The following is a 25041-nucleotide window of genomic DNA, read 5'->3' on the forward strand; positions in this document are numbered from 1 at the left end:
TGGATAGATATCTTTTCAAAACGAGGGCAAGAGCATCAAGTGATGCTCTCATAAATCAAGCACTAGTCATCTTGATCCTGAACAAGCATGCCTACAATAATAACATATTATTGTCATTGCTGGATACATATTATTAAGGTGAAAAAATAACATATTATTGTCATTACTGAATGCTATGTCGGCCAGAAAAGCAGCTGAAGGACTGCACACGTGAAACAGATTACTTATTTATAAGATGTAATGGAGGTGCTGTTAGTACGGTAGGTGAAAGAAGGGGGCAACTGAAGAATGTTTAATGGCAAGTGAAGGATGTCAACTCGACTCTACATAAGAAATGATGTGGCAATGTGAGGAAATTATGATGATCATATGTTCAGAACATGAGCGGGACACCTGATTTTAAGATATTTTATTAAGTTAATTTAATTTGGTATGCTTTTTAATAATTTGGAAAATTGAGACAAACCATGGGTTTATTTTATTTATTTTTATTAACACATTACATTTATTATTGTTGCATATAAGGTAGAAAAGATTCATTTAAAAAAGACCCCCTCCCCAACAATTATTTTTGGCAGTTTTCATGAAAAACGTACAAAATAGTTCCTTTTATGATGTATTTTACACCATCAGATTGCCTTGTACACAATATCTCCAACTTGAATTGTTCCTGTTCTATCAATTCCATAATACCATCCAAAGAGAGGGTGTGTTCTGTATATATGCCGTTCAGAAGGATCACACAGGCGGTAACTGTAGAGAAGAGTAGAGAACAATAAGCCATCCACAAAATACCGGTAGTTAAATATGCTTGTTTTCAAGTTAAGTGACTAAGAAAACATTTTTGTAAGAAGCTGCTAGAAATACAGGATTTCCAAACATATAAAAAGTTTCACTTTGTTACTTTCATGATTGGCAAATTAGTAACAACTCCTTTTGGGAGTAGATGCAAAGGACATCTCACAGAGACAAAAACCACTGCCGAATTAGCGTACTTACTAGAGAGCAAGCACTGGTGAAATCAATAGGTCTTAACTTTTGAGTAAACCTGCTCAGAATTCCATTGTACGCTAGTTGCACAGAAACGGGTTGCATTCAGTTCAACAGGGCTTTGTTTCAAGTGTTTTACTACTACTAAAGGTAAAGGTAAAGGGGCCCCTGACCATTAGGTCCAGTCGTGACCGACTCTGGGGTTGCGCGCTCATCTCGCATTATTGGTCGAGGGAGCCGGCGTATAGCTTCCAGGTCATGTGGCCAGCATGACAAAGCCACTTCTGGCAAACCAGAGCAGCACATGGAAACGCCGTTTACCTTCCCGCTGTAGCGGTTCCTGTTTATCTACTTGTATTTTGACGTGCTTTCGAACTGCTAGGTTGGCAGGAGCTAGGACCAAGCAACGGGAGCTCACCCCGTCACAGGGATTCGAACCGCCAACCTTCTGATCAGCAAGCCCTAGGCTCAGTGGTTTAACCACAGCGCCACCTGGGTCCCTTTTTACTACTACTACTACTACTTATTATTATATGGCCTCGGTCCAGTATACCTGAAGGAGTGTCTCCACCTCCATCATTCTGCCCGGACACTGAGGTCCAGCACCGAGGGCCTTCTGGCGGTTCCCTCGTTGCGAGAAGCCAAGTTGCAGGGAACTAGGCAGAGGGCCTTCTCGGTGGTGGCGCCTGCCCTGTGGAACGCCCTCCCAACAGATGTCAAAGAGGAAAACAACTACCAGACTTTTAGAAGACATCTGAAGGCAGCCCTGTTCAGGGAGGCTTTTGTTTAATAGATTATTTTGTTTTATTTTTCTTTTGGAAGCCTCCCAGAGTGGCTGGGGAAACCCAGCCAGATGGGCGGGGTATAATTAATAAATTATTCATTATTATTATTATTTATTATTATTATTAATTATTATTATTATTATTTATACCCTGCCCCTCTGGCTGGGTTTCCCCAGCCACTCTGGGCAACTTCCAACAGAAAAATACAGTAATCTATTAAACCTTAAACATTAAAAGCCTCCCTAAACAAGGCTGCCTTCAGATGTCCTCTAAAAGTCTGGTAGTTGTTTTCCTCTTTGACATCTGATGGGAGGGCGTTCCACAGGGCAGGCGCCACCACCGAGAAGGCCCTCTGCCTGGTTCCCTGCAACTTGGCTTCTCGCAATGAGGGAACCGCCAGAAGGCGGTTACATACTTACTTACTTACACATCAGATGGCTAAATTTGTTGATTAATCAGAGCTATTGTGAAAAACATTATAGCAAATGAAGCACCCTTAATTAAGAGGCTCCTTAATATTTAGAATCACAGAACTAGAGTTGGAAGGGACCCTGAGGATCATCTAGTCCAACCCCCTGAAATGCAGGAATATGCAGCTGTCCCATACGGGGATCAAACCTGTAAACCTGGCGTTATCAACACCATGCTCTAACTAACTGAGCTACTGCTTTAAAAAAATTCCAGAGGATTAAGCAGTGTTAGTCTTTTGCAGCAAAGAGGCCTGTGGCATGTTAAAGACTAACACATTTCTTACAGGATATGTTTTTGAGGTTTACTGTCCATGTCCAACCTGCATCTGATGAAGTAGCCTATAGTCCATGAAAGCCTGTGCCCTAATAAATGTTAGTCTTTTAGGTGCCACAAGATACTTTCTAGTTTTTTAAAAATAAGGCTGTAGCCTTATAGTGTTAGAGCATTTCAGCTCAAATAATAGAAATGTAGAACTGGGGGGTACCAGGAGGGTCATCTACAATCCCCTGCAAGATAAAAAACCCAGACCATGTTCCCTTTGAAACCATACCAGACCCTGATTAGCCTTGCAAATGTGTTAGTAGTTTTATTGCTGAGCCACCACAGCAATTCTGTGCACATTTATCCGGGAATGAGTACCACTGGACTAAATGAGGGTTACTTCCGAGTTGAGGCTTGCACCAGTCATCTTGAACCTAAACAAGCATGCCATCATACTCATCTACAATGACAACATATTATTGTCATTACTGCAGGGCCGGCCCGCCAGGGGGGCGCATCGCAGCTGCGCCCGCCCACCCGCCGCTCTTCCGCGCAGCAGCGCCCTCGGCAGTAGCGCTGCGTGCTGAGCCCGCCCGCCTGTTGTGCAGCAGCGCCCTCAGCAGCCGCATTACGCCTGCCCACCCGCCGGTCGCGCTGGGAAACGGGGTGGGGGTGGGGCGCCGGAGGGATCTGTCGCACCACGGCGCCAGGGCGCCAGAGGTGTTTAAGACGGCCCTGCATTACTGAATGCTACGTTGAACAGAAGCAGCTGATATGCTTCATTCCAAATATTAATTTGTTGTTTCTTATTATATTATATAATAATACTCGTTGGTTCAGCTATTACCATTAGATCATTAGGAACAATAAAGAGATAAAGCAAAGATGACAGCAGCAATTAGAGATATCCCGATACAGAAAAGTAAAGCAGAATGGAAATATGTTGAAGAGTATTTAAAAAAAGAAAAGATAAATACAAATTTGGTGATATGCTTCGAGTAAAATACATATAGGATGAATAACAAACGGATAATAAATGGAGGAAAGGTCAATTTAGTAGATAACGTGGGGACAGAGATAAAGCAGGATAAGAAAGAACTGACAAAGGGAAGTGATGTCCAAACAATAGGAAATGCTCTTTTTTAAAAAAATCTGTATTATATTTCTATGTTTATGTATGTGTTGTTTCTACCTGGTATGTATATGTACATGTATATGTACACATATCCCATATGCATGGGTGTATATATATATGCTATATTCTCTCTCTCGCTTTTTTTTTTTTGCTTTCCCCCCTTTTTTTTCTTCTACTTTTCTTCTACCTTACTGATTTATGTTTTACGATTTGTTTTGTAATTTTGATATATAATTTGTGATTTATGATACATGTTTTATGATCTTGTTTTGTAACTATAAAATACGAAATAAAGGATTTAATTTAAAAAAAATTAATAAAAAAAAGAGATAAAGCAGAACGCATTGCACTCTTAAAAGTTGTTTTGTTGACAGATTTCATAGTGATAAACATTCAGAATGGTCAGTTCAACAAATAATGTATTGTTTTTAGTCTATTTGGGCAAATTTACTGCCTCACTGAAATGCAGAGAGAATTCCCACAGAACCAGGATTTCAAGACATGATCACATTTTGAGAGCTGCGTACAGTCATTAGTCTACCTACTCAGATGACGGAGGAGGAACTCAGAAAGTTTTTGTTACCTTTTCAAGGTTTCAAGAGGCTCTTTTCTGTCCATGATGCCAGTGTCTGGATCAACAGTAGTAAGTATACACCTGTAATGAAGAAACAGAATAAGGTAACAGCAACCTCAAGTACTTCCTTCTTCAGATGCAATCCAAAATTGCTTACCTGGGGCAGCCCATTGCACCTTTCATTTCTGCATCACCAATAATTATCTCATCCCAGGTATCCTATGGAAATATAGTGTTCACAATATTAGGTCATTTGTAAGGTTTGCATTTAGAATGTGTTTTATTTCGTGTGTTTTTTTATTCGTTTATTAAATTTATATCTTGCCCTTCCTCCTGAAGGAACCCAAGAATGCACTAAAGAGTTCTACTTGCATATAGAAACTTGCACCCTTATAAATACAAAAGTACTTTGCTGCAGTGACAGTGTAAAAATAACAATTTGATTTTTTTGTAACACACACCCCACCCCCAATCTGACTAGGTTGCCCCGGTCATATAATTCTTTATCTCTTTGACATACACAAATGGAAAGGTATTGTTTGGGGAGGGGGATATTCCATGTATTACCTCCTCATGAGAACTGCAACCTGTGACGAGAATGTTTGGTCTGAAGTTGTGTATTTTAACTTTCTTATCCAATCGGGTATTTAATTCTTCTAAAGAAGCTTCAGAAAGCACCATAACCGGGCTACAGTCAGGATAGGCAATCTAGAGAGAGAGATTGTCGTAAAACAGACAGCATTTAATCTGGCAGTGGTTGATTGCCATTTTATTTATTGATTAAAACGTACATGGTTGCCCATTAACAGATATTCTCTGGGCTACTTACAGAACAAAAAGGAAAAAACAACGTCCCATATGCAGTGATTAAAAAAAAAACCACAACTTTCCTCCTGACAGAGGCAGAATAAAGCTATTAACAGCTCAGATTTAAAAGAAAACAAACAAAAGGATCAGAAAGTCCAATGATTATTTAAATAGAAAATAGAAAAATTCCTTCAGTAGCACCTTAAAGACCAACTAAGTTTTTATTTTGGTATGAGCTTTCGTGTGCATGCACACTTCTTCAGATACCTTATTTAAATGTTTGCTTAAAAGGCCAGCCTGAATTGGTAATGACCATTAAAGGCCCCTTACAGCAGAAAGTGTGGATAAAACATTTGACCACAGGTGTAGGGAAAATGGTTCTCAAAGATTTTTCAGTTTTAGTATTGGGTCTGCTGGATTTTTATGTAATGCCCTGGGCCAATAGTTACTTGGAAAATGATTAAAAAGCCTTTCCTCCTTGTGAAGGAATCATGTTGTGTGATGGTGGGTTTTTTAGACTATTTATAGCAGATAGTAAATGTAATGGCTCTCAAGAATACTGGAGTGGGCTGCTGCAAAGCAGACATATCTATACAAGTAGTGGTGTGGCAGAGAACATTCTCTATTTCATAAGTGCAACAGCAGCAATTAATTGATGGCAACTGCAGAAGTATTAGGCAACAGTAGCAGTTCCAAAGTATTTAGCCCAGTAAACAAACATGCTAAACTAGGTCACTCTGTAGGGCAAGGGCAGGGAATCCAGAATTCCCAAACATCCCACAGGCAGCTTTTGACAGAGCTGCCCATCAGGTAATTCAGCTTCATAGAAATAATCAGTACGCTCTAAGTGCACTCCTGATTTCCCCTTTTTAATTCGACTCTGTGGGTTTACCTGTCATGACATCAAGTGGGTGTGGTTTGGGACCAAACCATACTGTAGGCCAGGCATAGGCAAACATCGGCCCTCCAGATGTTTTGGGACTACAACTCCCATGATCCCCAGCTAACAGGACCAGAGGTCAGGGATGATAGGAATTGTAGTCCCAAAACATCTAGAGGGCCGAGTTTGCCTATGCCTGCTGTAGGCCAAATGGGGAGGGATCTACCATGCCTCATTAGACCCATGGGATAGGTTCTCCTTCACTGCTCTAGGGCACTGGATAATTTCCCAATAGAAACTGAAACTTTCTGATGCAAATTACCTTATGCCAATTTTTCCAATTTGCATGGGAAAATTTTGCAATTCGATTTTTTTCAAGAAAATCCCCACCACTGTATACAAGTTTTATTTATTTTAAAATTGTATACGACCCTTTAACAAGGCTTCTAGGGAGATTTACAGAAACAATAAAATACACAATAAGTTACAATACATAAAAAGCTGGGGAGAATAAAAAGGTACCGTATTTGCCTGACACCACAAGCAGCTGCCAGCACTGAGAAGACTCTCAGCTTAAAGGTATAATAGCGACTTAAGGTGCGTACATTTTTGTTTAGGAAGGCTTTCCCTGGGGTATAACTCACATCATTTAATCAATTTCAAATTGAAATTGTCGTGCTGCTTCTAGAGCTGGTGTGAATTGTTTTATTGTTTTTAAGTTAGTTGAATTTATTTTATTGTTTTCAGAACATGTTTCCATGTTCTATGGCCCTAAACGGCCTCGGTCCTGTATACCTGAAGGAGCATCTCCACCCCCATCGTTCAGCCTGAACACTGAGATCCATTCTGGAGGTTCCCTCACTGCAAGAAGCAAAGCTACAGGGAACCAGGCGGAGGGCCTTCTCGGTAGTGGTACCCGCCCTGTGGAACGCCCTCCCATCAGAGGTCAGAGAGATAAACAACTACCTGACATTAGAAAATACCTAAAGGCAGCCCTGTTTAGGGAAGTTTTTAATCTGTGATATTTTAATGTATTTTAATGTGTGTTGGAAGCCGCCTAGAGTGGCAGGGGGGATCCAGCCAGATGGGCGGGGTATAAATAATAGATTTATTATTTAATTAATAAACAACTACTTTCCCAGGACCAGGACTACTTTAGTTACTTATTTTTATATTTACATTTTTCATTATTAATTATTTGTATTGAATCAGATTGTTGCAGGACATATGATCTTTGTTATACTTTTTTCATTTCTATGCCTTATGTAGAAAGGCAGCATACAAATTAAAAATGAAATGAGAATGAGAACAGGAGAGCAGCATTTAGCTAATGAGACTATCAAACTCATGGACTGCAGTTTCATGTAAGTGATCAAAATTATGCTTATCTCTGAAGAAAGCTTGACAAGTAGCAACACCTGTCTATTTAGTCTCCCTCAATGCAACAGCCACCAAATATGTACGGTAGGAATTTCCCACTTGCTTTTCAAAGGCAGAGGTCACTAGTTTGGTCAAGCAGGTCTTTGGAAAACAAGTTTAGGCATGATAAAACGGTGGGAAAGGATAAGCAAAGGATGTAAAGGATCTGTTAATGTAACTAAAGCAACAATAATTTCTTATAGCAAATGCCATTCTTCAAACAATATTCTATTGGAGCCAAAATCCAGTTATTTTAAGCTTGTACCAGGGGTCTTCCAGCACCAACCTGCACATACAACTTATTTGCCTGCAATCCATTTATATTGGTCATTACTACTCAACTTTTTTTAAAAAAAAATCATTTTTATTAATTTTCCAATATAAACAGCCAATTAACATATAATCATAATCCAATTAAAAACAATAAACTAAAAAAACAAACAGTCCAAATTGTAGTCCAAATTATTAATTATTAATTTTGGGGGGGCTTTCCATAGTCTGGACCTCTTGAAGAATATCTCCCATGTCTTCTTGTTGTTCCCCTATTTTCCACAATCTGATTTTAATGCTTTAAAGTTCTCCACCCCTGGCTATGCAATTCTCAATCATGTCCAAAATCATATATCCATAGAGTACAGCTTTATTTGTAAATATGTATTTTTTCCAACTGTCTGTTTTCCAGCACAGCTTTTCCTGACTTCATTCCAATCTTCCAATCCAGGCTATTATCCAAGTCTTCATTTAGAGTTTAATGACGCAGCTCTCCCATGTTGTTAAATTGTTGGACCATCCGGACTGTTGTCCAAGTCTGTCGTTTTATGTAAGGCATACTGTTTGCATATTGCAATATAAATAAACTGTATTCCACAGATATGAATCATTTGATGATCGATCAGCTTTCAGAGACCACACATTCTCCCCTCCTGGGCCCTAGGAGGGGGGCTGCTAGACATCTACTTAGCCTTCTCTCTCACACTTAATGAAGAAATTCTGCGAACAGATGCACTTTATGTTATCCCAAATTATTGTCTCAAATCACTACAAAGTCAGTCAACAAGCATCTCCCACTTCCTTCGAAACAGGGAGGAACTCGCATTTTTCTGTTCTGCGTCATATTAACAAGCGCCATCTTGTTTCTTCTTTTTTTATCAAGTCTTTCAAACCAAGTAAAGCAATACCTCCATAATCGAAACATCATGATGAGAATCTCTTTTAAGTCCGAGCTTTGAAGTCCGAATCTGCAGGTTTTTTCTCAGTCTTCTTCAGTCCAGACTATGTCTGTTTATTGTCCAAATCTAATTATTTTATCAAACAGATATTTCCGGCTATGAGAGTAGCTTCGGAGAGTGCTGGCTGTGTCATGCTCTGGGACCCAGTGTCCTGCCACCTGCACCTTGATGCAAGCTGATAATCTCGGACAATCTGCGGGTCTACGAGACAGTCCTCCCCCCCCCATCCTGGGGAGTCTGCCAGGGCTAATTACCCCCATATCAGCCCTGAATTACTGGCATGGCTGGGGTCCAATAGTATGGGAGTCTGCCATTTCTCACCGCTGGAAACAGGAAACTCCCATTACTACTCAACTTAAACCAACAGTAGATTGGTTGGTTAAACTCATGAGACAAAAGAATATAACCTTTGAAAAGCAAATTCACACTACAAAACTATGAGTGTGGCACACTCCAAATATCATTACTAAGTTGTTTTCTAACCTTATCAGTGGGTCGGAAAGGTTCCAGAAGATCTTTTGAATTCCGAGGAACCATGTTCGGCTCAAAGTGAACTAAACGGTATGGTTCTGATTTCAGGAAGGTTGTGATCCACTGAGCTGCTTCTTCTCCACAGTCTCTACCTTGGACATCAAAGCCAAACAGCCTGCAAGATTTGTGGGAGGCATCAGTACTATCTTTCCTAACAACTGTAATTAAAATAATTAATACTACAATGCTGGAGAAGGGGGGGGAAGCTAATCATTTTCTCAAATGGAAATCCCCACCCATATCTGTCATTTGCCCTATTAGAGAAAAAATACACAAAGCCAAGGAATTTACATGTTCAAAAACTACTCTTTCTAAAGTAATCAAATATAGAAAACCTCTATATACAGAAGCATAGTTTGTGGTAACTCTTCAGAATGGACAATAAGGCTCAAAACTTGAAAATCAGTTGCATCCCACACACAAAAATTAATGTCCCCTTGTGGTTATTGTCAATATTTTTTAGAATGGAGGATTGCATTTTAAGCCAAACCTATTGCTGTAGCTTGGTGGAGAGGGGAATATTAAGAATTATGTACAACAACTAAGAGGTGACATACAGGAAAGTCTAAAGCACCTGCAATTCTGTACTGGGTTTTTGACTGATAGTTGGATGGGAATACGAAGATCCTTCATTTCTGGAGCTCTCAGAGTTAAACACCCATTTTCACTGGTGACAGAAATCAAAACTAGCTGAGGCTCCTGCCGAGCGGTCACTGTATGTCCATCTTCTTTTATTACAAGCCAACACCTGAGTTAGAAACAGACCAAAATTGAAAACTGATAAGGCTTTATACATCTGATGGAAATGGACAGTAGCCCACAAAAGCTTAAGACATACATTTTAGTCTTCATGGTGCCACAATACTTTTTTACTCTACTGAAAGGTGAAGCAGTTGAAAGAAGAGGAAGAATATGCTTGTCAGTTTTTGAAATGGCCCTTGTAGCTGCCCCTTTAGCAACAACACTTTCATCTGTTGCAAATAGCAGGTGATGATGTTTAATGCCATGTCCTGAAGAGCTTCCTCTGATGTTTTCTGTTTGCCAAAGCTCCATTAAAAGGAAAAGAAGCAAGCCAAGCAAAAACCCTAAGGAGAAAGAAGCATCATAAGTACAGCGGAGAAACCTCCCCACTTCTCTTTCGGGAGGGACAGGATGCAGCCTGACAGAAAGCAAAACACTAACATCAGGGGATGCCAGCACCAAATACTGTACTGAGTTGTACAACTGGAGAAGAGGAAAGCCAGGGTGAAAGGTGTCAAGATTCAAAAGGTCTTACATTCTGAAGAAAAGAACAAAGGGTTAAGTCCCTACTCACAGTTTGAGTTGCAAATCATAACTGGGCAAAAATACCATTATATTCCACCTTCTGCCACTGCCCTTCTTTCCTTCCATGCAAAAGGCCCATGGGGGCAGGTGTGTGTGTTTTTGGGGTGGGGTGGGGTGGGGTGGGGGAGAGTGAAAAGAGATTCAGCTTAACTTGGCACCTTCAATGTATTTTGACTGTGGTATGTGCCTCTCTTTAAAATAACCTATTTCCAGAACATGCACAGGCAGCTGTACCATTTATCTCACTTGGAGCAGTTTTGTTTTACTGTGAATCAAGCAATTTATATGAAGGGGTGTGATGTGGAAGACAGAACTAGCTTGTTTTCTCCTGCTCTGGAGGGCAGGACTCGAACCAATGGCTTCAAAGTTACATACAAGAAAGGAGATTCCAACTAAACAGGAATAACTTTCTGAATAGTAAGAACTGTTTGACAGAGGAACGGACTCTCTCAGGAGATTGTGATCTCTCCTTCCTTGGAGGTTTTTAAAAGCAGAGGTTAGATGGCCATCTGTCATGGATGCTTTGGTTGAGATTCCTAGGTAAAGGTAAAGGGACCCCTGACCATTAGGTCCAGTCATGACCGATTCTGGGGTTATGACGCTCATCTCGCTTTATTGGCCGAGGGAGCCAGCATACAGCTTCCAGGTCATGTGGCCAGCATGACTAAGCCACTTCTGGCGAACCAGAACAGCACACGGAAATGCCGTTTACCTTCCCGCCGGAGTGGTACCTATTTATCTACTTGCGCTTTGTGCTTTCGACCTGCTAGGTTGGCAGGAGCAGGGACCGAGCAATGGGAGTTCACCCCGTCATGGGGATTCGAACCGCCGACCTTCTGATCAGCAAGTGCTAGGCTCTGTGGTTTAACCCACAGCACCACCCTAATTGACTGTCGGGGTCCCTTCCAACTTTACAATAGGGCTGGGCTTTTGTGTGGAAGGACTGTAAACTCATTGCAGTTCTACTACTCAAAAACAAATCCCTGATCCAGGAACTGTTAATGGTATGTGGCACCCAGGTTTCCAGTAAAGAAATGGAATAGATCCCACAAGCCTGCTGTACTAGAAGATTTTTGTGGAAGTGTGCATGGGCGTAGCCAAGTGGGGGCAGCTGCCCCTCCCCCTAAATCAAGAAAAGCAAAAATACTCAACTGAGGTTCAGCCACCACTAACATGAAACCTGCCCCCCCCCAACATAAATCCTGGCTATGCCCATGGAAGTCTGCAAAGGATTTGCGCAAACAGCTACAATCTTATGCAAGCTCGCATAGGGCGTTAGCTCCATCGAAATGCATACTTCGATCCTTTGCACACTTACCTGGGAGCAAGCCCCAAAATGCACTTAGTCTGAGTAAACATGCGCACGATCCTGGGATCAAAGGCGGTATCTAAATTCAATAAATAAAACTTTGACGCACGTGTTCTTAAAACTCCTGTCCACAAGCTTCTCCAAAGGTTTGGGAGGAAAGCAAGTTAGAAGGGAGGCTGGGGTGGAGTGGGGAACCCAGAGAAGCAAGAAAAAGCGACGCCTCCCGACTTGCACACCCACCTGTCGCCCATGTCCCCGTTGCGGAGGCCCAGCTCGGTCACCTCCGCCCGCTCCACGGCCACCCCGCGGCAGGACTTGACCGGGTAGATGAAAAGGCCCGAGACCCTTCCCACCGGCTTGAGCTCCCGCCGCCCTGGACGGAGGCGCCTCCGCCGGCGCCAGGCTGCGGCAGCCCCTAGCATAACAAGGACGGCCAGAGCGGCGGAGGCCAAAAGCCAGCCGGGACGAGGCTTGGGCAGCGACTGAAGAGCGGAGCCGGCCATGGCGGTGGCGGCTGCAGTAGCTCGAGAGAGAAGAAGCGCCGTGGAGGGGCTGGCGCGAGTTTATATGAGAAGCAGGCCGCTCCCTCGACGCTTTAGCTGCTGCTGCGAAGGGAGAGGAGACACCGCCCCTCGAGCCCCACTGGAGGCAGCGGCGCGGGAAGAGCGGCGTTTGGGCGGGAATGCTCGGTCAGAAATCAGGCCGTGAGATCCCTTATTAGCCGTCCATTCAGAGGAGAAATGGCTCGTCTTAGGACTCTTGAGCCGCTTGTAGCTGCAGACCCAGCAGGAGGTGGTGGTGTGACTTTTCAGTATTGTTATATAAAATGAGGAGGAAGGCCCCGGATGGCCAACCAACATCTGGAATTGAAGGGAAAGCCTGTCTCGTGCAGGTGTGGCGAATCTCTGACCCTCCAGCTGTGGCTGAACTACAGCCCACCCACGAAGCAAGGTGAGGCAACTGCCTCAGGCGGCAGGATCCACACGGGCGGCATATCTGGTCTCTAAATGCTGCTGCCATGGCGTTGCGCTACTTGGAAGCTGGATCTGCCACCTTCTCGGCACCTCCCTCAACGCCGTCTCCACAACATCCTTTCAGCGAATAGGAGGCACTGCTGGCTTCCTTCCACCCCAGGGAGAAAGTGGTGGGGCCTCCCCTCCGGGGTCTCCTGGGCTCTCCGCCCGGCCAGAGTAATTCAGAGTAATTTCCCATCCCACCTTTTTATTGCCCTCCCGGTTTCTGATGAAGATTTTCACTTCCCCCCTCTTCCCTGGCAGGGGGAGCACCATTTTGTGGTTCACCTCAGGTGCCAAAAGGTCTTAACTTGAGCCTGCTCATTTATTTATACCCGCCATTCCTCCAAAGCGCTCAAGGTGGCAGACCTAATTTCTCCCCCTTAGCTCTCCATTGTATCCTTACAACAACCCCGTGAGGTAGGTTGTTAAGCAGAGAGAGAGAGAGAGAGAGAGAGAGAGAGAGAGAGAGAGAGAGAGAGAGAGAGAGAGAGATTGGCCCAAGGTCACCCAGTGAGCTTCATGGCCAAGTAGAACAAGAATCCTGGTCTCCCACTCTACCCATTGATCATGCTTACTGGAGTGGATAGGAGTTGTAGTCCAGCAACATCTGGAGGGCCAAAGGTTCCCCACACCTGATTCACTTCAGCATTTGAAGTGGATGAAGTATGCACATAACTACCTAAAGAGCCCCACATATGCATAAGGCCAATAAGTTTAGAATGTATGATTTCATAACTACGTTAAAGGAAAATAATTAAAAGCGACAGCTTACAAACCATTTTGCTGGTGTTTAATAATGTCTACTCACAAACTAAGTTCTATTGCAAAACTCTGAGCAGCATGTTGAATGCAATGCTGATAGTGCATAATCCTTAAAGGAGTTTGGCTCCCTCACTCAAGAATGTTGAAAATCCAGTTTAGCAGCACCTTTATTTTGACTCCTCTACTAGACAAAGTTAGAGTAGATCCTAACTTCTAAATCAGGAAAATTGATTTCAAAATGCTGCAAGCAGCACTGAGCAACTGGGGCAAGGTTTAAATAAAATATCAACTATTTGAATTATTTTCCTCAGCTAGCCAAGTTTTCAATATGCATAATGCAGTTTACATTGATGAAATGGCCTTAAACATAATTTGTTTTAGCACTGAGATTTAGCCATGTTTGGTTCAATTCATGTATATTAAATGCCACCTTCTCATCATTTTTCAAATAATATTAGAAAGAGCTTCAGTGGGTCAGGCCAAGAACCATCTAGATTCAATAAGTGTAGCATTCTGACCGTGCCAGCTGGGTAAGAACATTGGAAACTGCCTTATATCAAGTCATACCATTGGTTCATCTTACTCAGTGTTGCCTACTCTGACTGGCAGTTGCTCTCTAGGGTTTCAGGCAGAAGTCTTTCCCAGTTCTATTTGCAATTGCTGTGGGTTGAACCAGTGTTCTTCTGCATGCAAAGAAAGTGCTTGGCTGAGCAACAGATCTTCCCCAGTGCATCTGAATGCTCAGCTCCCAATCAAAATATTGATGCAGGCACCCCAATTCTCTGAATGGCCCTTCCAGATAGGTGTAGTATCAGCACTACTCATGTCTGCAAGTCCCACCCCCAGCATCCACATGATGTCGTAGTCATCAAAATGCCAGCCCTATCTTTTTCTTTTTCTTTTATCTGGCTTTTGCCCCTTCAGCAGACGAACCAATATGGCAACAGAACCTGTTAAATCTCTGCAGTCACTGCTGGTGTTGAAGTTTGTTAGTTCCTTCTTTTAGTGGGTGGGTAGTTTCTAACATGACAAATGCACACACAGGAAAATCTAATCTGAATGATCCATTTGCAAAGTCCCCATCCAGAAGCACACAAAGTGTAATTGTGTGTGGTGTGAAATCATTCCCCTTCCTCTGTTCTGAACCTGCAGCAAATCAGCTTCATTAAGGAGACTTAAGGGAGGAAAGAAAACATATTTTTATTTCTTCCCAATCACATACAGTAATGGAGAGTAGAGAATAATTCTACTTTAGGAGTGGTATGATGTCATAATGAGTGACCAGCTGCGGTTGCAGATACTTCTGACATCACAGTGGATTCCTTAGCAACGGTTGGAGCATAAACACATAAACAATTGGTTTGTGAGCTCAGACTGCCTTTGGCTGGCTAAGCAAGGGTGGTATTTGGTTAACTTTCCTGACATCTGAGCTTTGAGGTGTCCAGAGCCTTGATCCTGAACTCCCAACGAGCCCAGGATCTTGAGCTGGAACCTCAGGCTTAAAACCTCCAGGGGCTTGGTTTCAAGTCCTTACCTCAATTCCTTCCAGGCTTTCATCTCACTTTGCACCATTTCATCAGTATCCCACAGGCTGATGTTACAGAGGTACTGATGGTGGATGGTTCTCATGTTTGGCATAGCTGCCAAGTTTTCCCTTTTCTCACGAGGAAGCCTATTCAGCATAAGGGTATTTCCCTTTAAAAGGGGGATAACTTGGCAGCTATGATGTTTGGGGATATTGTATTCAGCTAGATCTGGAAAGGCTTGCACACTGCTTCGGAAAGAGCAAGTTCACAGCTTGGGGTGAGGGTGGGGTCTTCCCTGGATCTTTAGAGACTCATGTCACCCTCTGTGGCATGGAATGTGTTTTACCAGCCAATACTGATTCACCAGCTGTAACCACCGCTGGAGAGTTTTGCAAAGGTTGCCCATGCTTTAGTAAACTCCCAGCTGAATTATTTCAATGTACCATATGTGGGCTGGCTTCAAAGACCTTTGGAGCTTCTGTTCAGAATACAGATGCTATAATTCTACTGGTACAGTTTGTCCAGATCCCATTTCTCAATTTTTAACATTTATTTTTAAGCCTCACTAGTCTTCCCAACTTGGGACGCAGGTGGTGCTGTGGGTTAAACCACAGAGCCTAGGGCTTGCCAATCAGAAGGTTGGCGGTTCGAATCCCATCAACGGAGTGAGCTCCCGTTGTTTAGTCCTAGCTTCTGCCAACTTAGCAGTTTGAAAGCACGTCAAAGTGCAAGTAGATAAATACCGGTAGGTACCGCTCTGGCGGGAAGGTAAATGGTGTTTCCGTGCTTTGCTCTGGTTCGCCAGAAGCGGCTTAGTCACCTGGAAGCTGTACACCGGCTCCCTTGGCCTATAGAGTGAGATGAGCATGCAACCCCAGAGTCGTCCGCGACTGGACTTAACAGTCAGGGGTACCTTTACCTTTACCTTTAGTCTTTTTCCAAGCTCTAAACAACCTGGGACTCAAATACTTGAAGGTGTACCTACTCCCATATTAACCTGCCTTTATTCTAAGGTCATCTGCTGATGCTGTTCCCTAAAGCCTCATACATTAGAGGAGAGGCAGATCTCAACCAGAGAGCAAACTTTTTTTTACTGTGCATCCCATTATACAGTGCCCTTTCTAAAGAAGCTTCCCTGCTTCCAGTTTTTAGGTGTCAGGCAAAAACCATTTAACCACTTAAGCATTTTAAGTACTCTTTTGGATTTTTAAAATTGTTTTTGGTATGCTGTTTTTATTATTTGTTTGTTTTAGTGCAGTAACCCCCAACCAGGTGCCCTCCAGATTATTGTTGGACAACATCTTCCATCTCTCCTAGACATTGACCATCCCTGGCTGAGGCTGATGGACTGCAACAACATCTGGAGCACACCACATTGCAGAAAGCTGTGCAACCCCTATCTCCAGCCACTGCCCAGCAGGACTTAATCGAGCAGTGCATCTGCAGCTGTGCTGCACATGCCAGTCAGGGCACGGAAGGTGGAGAGCAGGCAAATTTCTGTACTAGCCTGGAGCCTAGCAGAGCTGGGTAGAGTGACACTGCACCCCATTCAACACCATAAAGGTAAAGGGACCCCTGACCATTAGGTCCAGTTGTGACCAACTCTGGGGTTGGAGCGCTCATCTCGCTCTATTGGCCGAGGGAGCCAGCGTACAGCTTCCGGGTCATGTGGCCAGCATGACAAAGCCGCTTCTGGCGAACCAGAGCAGCACACAGAAATGCCGTTTACCTTCCCGCTGTAGCGGTACCTATTTATCTACTTGCACTTTGACATGCTTTCGGACTGCTAGGTTGGCAGGAGCTGGGACCCAGCAACGGGAGCTCACCCTGTCGCGGGGATTCGAACCGCCGACCTTCTGATCGGCAAGCCCTAGGCTCTGTGGTTTAACCCACAGTGCCACCCACATCCCTTCTATGCATCTCATATCAATGTATAAATATGTACTTTATGCAGCAGGGAGAGGGTGATTATGTCTGCCATCAGAGGATAGTTGCTTCCTCCTGCTCCAATTCAACAACATACCCAGGGGCAAAGGAGCATGGTTTGCACAGTTAGTATGATGCATTCTAACTTTGATCTTTTCTATTGCTGTAATGCTGGAGTCAGTTTTTTTTTAAGTAGTTATACATATTTTAAATAGATGGATGTATATATTTATATATGTACTTTTAAAAATATTTTAACATTAGCTGGAAAACAATCCAGTCCTAAGACAAAGAAAAGGCAGAACACTTGTCAAAGAAGAAATTGTGGGAGCCAAAGCAGGATGGGAGACTGGAAAGCCTACATCAATACAGTCTTGAAGGACAAAAACATTGAAGATGTAGCGATCGTGGGACATTCTGACAACAAATCTGTCTGGGCTTCAAAGCCAGGAGGCCTGCTGGCCGCCATCTCTCCCCAGGAAGTAGGAATAATTACTGGGCAGGACAGAAAGGCATTCCTGCAGACTGGGATCACCATAGCAGGGAAGAAGTGCAGCGTAATCCGAGACAACTTGCTAGTAGAGAAAGATGCTGTGATGGACACGAGAACCAAAGGTGGCGACAGCAGATCCATCTGTATTGGGAAGGGTCCCAAAGCGCTCATCTTTCTCATGGGCAAAAAGGGAGTCCACGGAGGGGCTCTGAATAAGAAGGTGCATGACTTGATAGCGAACATGAAAGCAAAAGGCAGCTAGAGCCAAGGATTTGTCTGGGTCACCTTTCTCCTAACTGATGAAACGTGGGGAAACTATTGCTGCTTTGAAATAAAAGGCATTTAGCAAACTCCATCCTGTTTCCTTGAGTTGCCTCTGCCTTGCATGTAGAAGGTTCCAGGTTCAATCCCTAGCATCTCCTGCTCTTCCTCTGGCTCACCTATCTGACTGGTGCTAAGTGGGCTGCTGGTTCCATTGTGGGGGGGAAGATCAGTATTGGCTTCAGGTTTTGATGGGCCCTTCAGCAAGACGCCTTCATTGCGTCTACCTGTATACTCTGCTTCTCTCACTGTGGAGATGGTGACTGCTGGGATTGTGACTTTGCTTCTCCACTGCAGACAAGTATGAATCCAGCAAAAGGCAGACCCTCGTAATGCACATTTCTTGCAGTATTGATGCCAGTGCAAGCATGCATGTGAAGTGCAAGGCATATAAACAGAAATCCGTTGTTCAACCAATCACTGCAAGTAGTTTTTTAAAAACATAGCACTTATCGGAGTAGCTAAAGGTGTGGGGGCATTTTTAGCTCTAGCATTCACTAGAACTGGGCGGGATGTGGGGTGAGGATCCTGAACACAGAAGGTGCCAAACTTTAGGCAACATACTGAATCGCATTACAACTTGACACTAAAGGTTGTTGGCTCAGGTGTTTCCTCCAGCAGGATATTGATCACTTTTGAAGCATCTTAACTTTTTAGTTTGAGAAGTCTCCTGCTGGAGAAGGCAGGACAGTGTTTCTTTTATGTTTCTAAGAATTTAAGAACCTTCCTGGACCAGGCCAAAAGCCTAACTAGTCCAGCATCCTTGTCTAAGATTCATGGGAGATAAGGCTATCAATGACTACTATATCAATGATGGCTGTATGTGTCTCTAAATACCAGTTGCTGGGGATTATAAACAGCTGAGTCCTGTTGTGATCATGTCCTGCTTGTGGGCTTCTCATAGGCATCTGGTTGGCCACTGTGAATATTTGGTTCTGGGTCTCAGCCAGAGCCCAGTTAGCATAAAGGTGATTCTGCCAAGCTCAAAACAGCAGGAGAGCAGAACAGAAAGATTCCTAATTGCCATATTTATTGGTGTGGGCATAGCAAATACCTACCTTCTGCTTGCAGTATGCAAGCCTTTTGGTTCATCTGCTGTTGACCTTCAGTTTGCCTTGGCTAAGTGCCTCTTGAAATCTCCCAAAAAATATTTGATCTTAAAAAGGAGTAGTACACAGCTAGAGTGCATCCCTTTTATTTGCCTGAGATACAAATCTATTAAAGCAAAGAGTCTCTAGTTAAATCTCAGATTTAGAAATGTAATTCTTAAGAGTCCAACTTAATAATGCTCATGGTGAAATTCTTAACAGTTAACACATCACACAAGATAAGGTGGGGCTGGTGACAATTCCTTGTTAATAATAGCCATCCTTTTGCCGGGGAGTTATATTTTTAGAAGGTTTTTGTTCCATTTTGTTTGGGGGCCTGTGGCAGGAAATTAAAGAAAATAACAATGAACATAAACATATTTTTTTCCCAAACAGGAGAGAGGTTGATGAAAACATCTAATCTACCATTTATATTCTCCAGGGGGGAAGCTTGGTGAGTCATGCACTTTAAGCGAGCGCAATGTAGCTAAAGGAGAGGACGGAATTATTCTGGCAAATAATTAGTCAATGATAGGCTTAAAAATAGAGGCATTCATAATAAATGCCTGAAAGAAAAGAGCTATTTTGCAAAGCAGCAAGATAATGGGTCTCATCTGCAGTTGTCTCTCTCGGTAAGAAATCGCTTTCCAGGTACACCTATTTTCAAGAATGCATAATTAGTGGTACAAAAATTGCAGAGAGACCAATAAGCAGCAGGAGACCTTTTACTGGCTGTGTTTGCAATGAAGGATAACCTATTCACATCAAGATCAACCTCTTTGTGACTGTACCATGGGTAAAGTTCTCACCCAAGGTGTGGGATGGTGTCACTTCATTGTGTACTACCCTGATGGTAGATCAGGATCTCCTGGTAAATTTTGGTATGAGTTGCAGTAGAGCAGCAAAGATTCCTGACTCCCACTTGTTCAGAAATGGCAATGACAAAATAACTCCCCCATCACCATAAAAAATACATTGCGGAAATAAAAAAAAAGTTATGTGGAAATATTGTGCGCTCAGTTCAGTTCTAATACTCCAAGCAAATTATGGGGCTCTGAGTTCTTTCATGTTAAATGTATGTCTTTTGCACCGGAATCATTGGGGATGGGGAACCTGTTGCCTCCAAATGTTGTCAGACTCCATTTCCCTTCAGCCCTGGCTAGCATGGCCAATGGTCAGGGATGATAGGAGTTGTAATCCAACAATGTTTGAAAAGCCACAGATTCCCCATTCCAGCTGTACAATATGAGTTTACATTGTTCAGTCTTTAGAAGTCTAAACAACTGACCCAGTTACAGGTAGGTAGCCGTGTTGGTCTGAGTCGAAGCAAAATAAAAATAAAAATATTCATAAAGTCTAGAACTTGTTTACAATTATGTGCCTCAACCTGGCTTCTGTTTTCTTTTTAAAAAGAGAAGCCTGGTTCATATTTTATTTTTTATTTTCTTATGTTTATATCCTGCCTTTCTTCTTTTCATGGAACTCCAAGTTGGTGCAAATGTATAGTTGTACCTTGGTTTTCGAACAGCTTAATCCTCGAATGTTTTGGTTCCTGAACGTCGCCAACCCGGAAGTGACTGTTCTGGTTTGCGAACTATTTTTGGAAGTCGAACGTCCGACTTCCTGCAGCCAATCAGAAGCTGCACTTTGGTTTTGGAAGTCGAATGGACTTCTAGAATGGATTCCGTTGGACTTCCAAGGTACAAATGTAGTTCCCAGGCCATCACCCATCAAAAATTTTCACCTCTCACCTGCTCTTTCAGCATACCTGGTTACTGGCCAAACTGCACCCACTCTGCCGCCTTGGAACTATGACAGAGCAATCTGCTGAGTCACATTACAAATGATTACATTCCTGGAACATGGTGATAGAAGTACCATTTTGAAGCCAATGTTTAGTTCAGCTTTCTTTCTTTTGTGATCTGCGCTTAGTCTCTGTATTTCTGCCTACAACCTTAAAATAATATGTAATTTCTTTAAATAACTCCTGTAATTTGTAGTGCTCATGATGTTTAGCCCGGTAATACTAAAAAGGCACTGCTACACCCTCTAAGCCAGGCATCCCCAAACTGTGGCCCTCCAGATGTTTTGGCCTACAACTCCCATGATCCCTAGCTAACAGGACCAGTGGTCAGGGAAGATGGGAATTGTAGTCCAAAACATCTGGAGGGCCGAAGTTTGGGGATGCCTGCAAGCTTTAAAGTACCTTGGTTTTACATTACAAGTAGTGTAATCCAATTCATATTTATGCAGAAGTACAGTATGTTACATTGTGTCTAACGGAGTCTAATCCCAGTGCAGTAGATGTGTTTAAGGTTAGAGCCTAAGTGGCTCAGTAAGTAATAAGGGTTGCAATCCTAAATATTATTTACTAGCATAAACTTGCATACATTTAAAGCATAAAACTTATCCCAGAAAATCCTGGAAAGTGTAGTTTACCCCTCACAGAGGTACATTTCCCACCAGCCTTAACAAACTACAGTTCCCATGATTCTTTGGGGGGAAGCCACCTGCTTTAAATTGTTATAAGGGGCAGGGTAAGAGGAATTTGCCCCCATGCATTACGAGACTACCAATGTACAGAGAGGGGACAGTTTAGCCAGAGAGAAGCCATTTTCTTGACTTCATGGTTCAAAAGTCAAGAGAAGCCTATTCTGCCGTATCAAGGTAAATTAATCCCCTGCTGACCCAGACAGTTCCTCCAGACCTCTTGGAAAACACACGCACCCTTTTACATAACCCATTGCTAAATCCTGTCTCACACCCACATGGAAACTTGCATAATCGCACCTCCAGCCAGATAACCAAAAACGATAACGATCACCCATTCTCGGAACTTCCACCCTCCCAAATCCCCGCCTGAGGTGCCCTCCCTTGTACTTTTCATGACCCAGATTCAGCTGAACCATGGACCTTTTTAAGATATATATATTTATCCCTAATAAACTATTCCGTTGTTCCTTTAGTAATGTTATGGTGTCCTCTATCATGTTACCCGATGCATCTCCCTATTCTCTACTCTGTATGAAACTGTATCTATTTACGAAACCGCAATAATATAACCTTGCACTGATACCTTGAACCTTTCTATCAAATTGTACCTGTTTAAAAAATCCTGCCATCCTGAAGAATTAATTGTTTGACTCTACTATTTGCAAAGGTTTCCACTTATGCACCCTTCTAAGCTTTTAGTTCGTTGTCCTTGATAAAATGTTATAAGCTGTCAAACATCGCTCTGAACTGTGAACGTTTTACCGCTGTTAGAATTGTATCCTCTCTGTGTATTATTAGTTACTGTATAATATCTTCTTCTTCTTTAACTTTAAGTGTAGTCTTTTCTCTCTATTGCAAACGTTGAATATTTGTATAAACTTTGTTGCAAGTTAATAGGCACCTCTGTGGCACAACATATTTTACGGACTGTTTCCACTTCTTCTTGATACCACACTGCCACCTAGCCAGTCTAAAAGAGCACGACTCAAATACACACTTTCAGTGAGAACAACAATTTTATTTGATAAACAGGTGTTATCAACAATCTTCCCACATCCGCAGAGTCTTCCTGTCAAACAATAAGGAGACATGCATAATCATTACCTGGACTATCACCATGATATCTTACATCAAGAATTCCATCAACCCCTTTGTCCTCTCGCGATTACCCCCTCCCAGAACCCATTTCCCCACCTTTTATGCAATTCTGTACTATTGGAAATGAAACCTATAAATTTGTGAAGCTTCCTTTGTTCGGGGTCCCTTCACTTCAACTTGCTTGTGTGGACGGATCGCTATTGCAATAGCTTTATTATTTAATTAATAAAGTACCTTGCTTCGTACGTCCTGGTTTGGCCTCTGTTATTTGGTAGGCAGGAGACGCTCAAACTTCGTCTGCCTGCCAGGATACCTGGACTCTTCCTGGGTCAAGGATCCACTTAATTCTAGGACCGTGTAGCTCTGCAAATTTTTACAACAGTTTGGCGACCACTTCGGGGACCCAGTTTTGCCTTGAGCTCCGGGTTCACTGAGGAAGGGGAGCCCAGCGCGCCCTTGCCTCTTTTGCAGGGGGGTAAACCAACCTCAGGACCCGAGGCGCTTGGTAGTAATTGAGAGTCCAAGCGGGACCCCCAGGACGAAGCAACGTTTAAAGGGACAAGGCTGTTTTTTCTTCAGGAACCAGTGGGAAGCTGGAGACAACGGGATTCGACTGAAAGGATCGGTCGTGAGTATTAAAAGGGGACACGCGGTGGGCTGATTACTGCAGCAACTAAAATTCTAAAACTTCACTCTTCACTGTTCTCTCCTTTTCTGTTTCTTATCTTGGGCTCTAGTTGCAGCTAAGCTGTAAAGGCATAAGGGATAAAGAAGAATTAGAGCCTTTGGGATCCGTCCTTTCGTTAAACGAAATACCCAGAAGGACGGACCCAGCTCGCTCCTGCCAATCTGCGCAGGAGTTCTGAGCAATCTACCCAACCTTTTTTCCGTATTCCTCTGCTCTTAATCTTCGGGTGAAGCCGCCCCTAGACACCCCCGATCCCCACCGGGAAGTGACGGGGTTGTTCTAGATCGCAAGGTCACCCGTTCTTTTCAAAAAACCTTCCTTCCAAGGCTAACCACCCGGCATTGCGTGGGCAAGCGTCCAGGGCAGGTAGTCTTTCTATTAGATTGTAAGAGGCAGGAAAGTTGCTGCAGGACCCTAGGCAATTGATGACCAGAAGGGGGTCCTTAGGTATCTAGCTGCACCAGGCCGCCTAGTAGTTAGTGCACGCGAACGGCAGGCAGGAACACCACAAGGACGTGGGGGTGAGTCATAGACTCGGGAAGTTAAGAGTGTCCAGGAACAGGGTCGGGGACCCAGAACTGCAGTATAAAGAGCCAGAATAAACATGGGTGCGCATAATTCAAAGGAATTCCTGTCCCAGACTCCCAGCCGTGGCAAAGCTCAATGGAAGCTTCGCCAAAGTGGGGACTCTGAGGATGAAAGCCCATTACAATTCATATTCGAACATTGGCATGAATTACCTGGGGTGGAAAAACTTGACAAAAATCGGCTAAAAAGACTCTGTCAGAAAGACTGGATCCGCGTCACTGCGGACCATCCAGAGGGGGAAAAATGGATCCCGAGAGGTTCCCTTAATGCCCAGCGAATCTCTGCACTAAGAATAACACTGGAAGACCAATACCCCTTGCAAATTCGATATCTCAACTTATTTGAAAAGGCAAAAATCCTTCTTAAAGGGACTGAAGGTCCAACAGCCCCACAAATGCCAGTAATAACGGAAAGGAGTTCAAGACCCCCACCGTACCAGGAAACAATTATAGAAGAGCCGGTAGACCAGCTCTGCAGCCCTGCCGAAGCCCCGGCACCATCTCCTTCTAACGCAAACAGACAACGGGAGGCTGAGGTCCAAGACTCCCGGAGTGCAGTGGAGGGCGGATCTGTAACTCCTGCCATGCCTAGTCTAAGTCCAGCACCTCAGGGCAACCTCGAAGCCCGAATTCCTGCTGAAGTACCCCCCCAGCTAAGTCCTGTTGCTAGCAGAACTCGTAGTCGTGACCCAGAAACCAATTTAGTGGAGCAACTAGTGACAGTTTTATCGGAATTAAAGGGATCGTCCACAAAGGAAAGAGACCCCATAGAAAAGGAACCAGAGGCTACCGAGAAAACCCAGGGACAATATCCCTTAAGGTCAGTCCCAGTTTCAGATGGGACGAACTTCGTCTATTCCCATGTTCCCTTTTTAACCTCAGACCTACTGAATTGGGCTCAGCAGATGTCGACCTTAAAAGACAATCCTGACATGTGCTATCGTAAAATTGCCATTATTTTTTCTACTCATAATCCCTCCTGGGCAGACGTACACATGCTCCTGAATGGTCTTTTTAATGAGCCCGAACGGGAGGAGATTTTAGAGAAAGCAACAGAAGCCCTAAAATTACCTGATGTCCAACTCAATAAACCTGCAGGGATCGAGCCTCTAACTGCAGCCCAACTTAGAACCGAACCAGAATGGGACTATAACACCACGCCTGGGATTTGGTATCTGAAGGCGTTTCGAAAAGCCATCTTACATGGGATAAGGCTCGCGGGAAAAAAATCTACAAATTGGACTAAGATCAGGGAGGTAACCCAAGAACCTGATGAAACTCCCACCGCCTTCTATACCAGGCTAATAACCGCCTTTCGAACATGGG

General features: G+C 43.4%; 2 protein-coding genes across 2 annotated transcripts; one reads left to right on the forward strand and one right to left on the reverse strand.

The window, feature by feature from the left end:
- Positions 1-472: 472 nt before the first annotated feature.
- On the reverse strand, positions 473-12343 carry LOC118083194 (mitochondrial amidoxime reducing component 2). The gene is made up of 7 exons (XM_035111384.2): positions 11958-12343; positions 9657-9830; positions 9035-9197; positions 4784-4924; positions 4374-4435; positions 4226-4297; positions 473-753 (listed from the first exon to the last, which is right to left on the reverse strand). The coding sequence occupies exons 1-7, from the start codon at positions 12218-12220 to the stop codon at positions 630-632; spliced, it is 999 nt and encodes a 332-aa protein (XP_034967275.1). The 5' UTR covers positions 12221-12343; the 3' UTR covers positions 473-629.
- A 4945-nt stretch (positions 12344-17288) lies between these two features.
- On the forward strand, positions 17289-17790 carry PFN3 (profilin 3). The gene has a single exon (XM_035110892.2). The coding sequence runs from the start codon at positions 17289-17291 to the stop codon at positions 17700-17702; it is 414 nt and encodes a 137-aa protein (XP_034966783.2). The 3' UTR covers positions 17703-17790.
- Positions 17791-25041: the final 7251 nt, after the last annotated feature.

Source organism: Zootoca vivipara, chromosome 3, assembly GCF_963506605.1.
Source record: "Zootoca vivipara chromosome 3, rZooViv1.1, whole genome shotgun sequence".
NCBI lineage: Eukaryota > Metazoa > Chordata > Lepidosauria > Squamata > Lacertidae > Zootoca > Zootoca vivipara.

Excerpts from the sequence above, each read along its gene's own strand:
- PFN3 (XM_035110892.2), top strand. The coding sequence starts at position 17,289 with ATGGGAGACTGGAAAGCCTACATCAATACAGTCTTGAAGGACAAAAAC.
- LOC118083194 (XM_035111384.2), bottom strand. The coding sequence starts at position 12,220 with ATGGCCGGCTCCGCTCTTCAGTCGCTGCCCAAGCCTCGTCCCGGCTGG. Across the intron at positions 9,831-11,957 it reads AACGGGGACATGGGCGACAG|GTGTTGGCTTGTAATAAAAG; the intron begins GTGGGTGTGCAA and ends TTTCTAACTCAG. Across the intron at positions 754-4,225 it reads CCTCTTGAAACCTTGAAAAG|TTACCGCCTGTGTGATCCTT; the intron begins GTAACAAAAACT and ends TCTTCTCTACAG.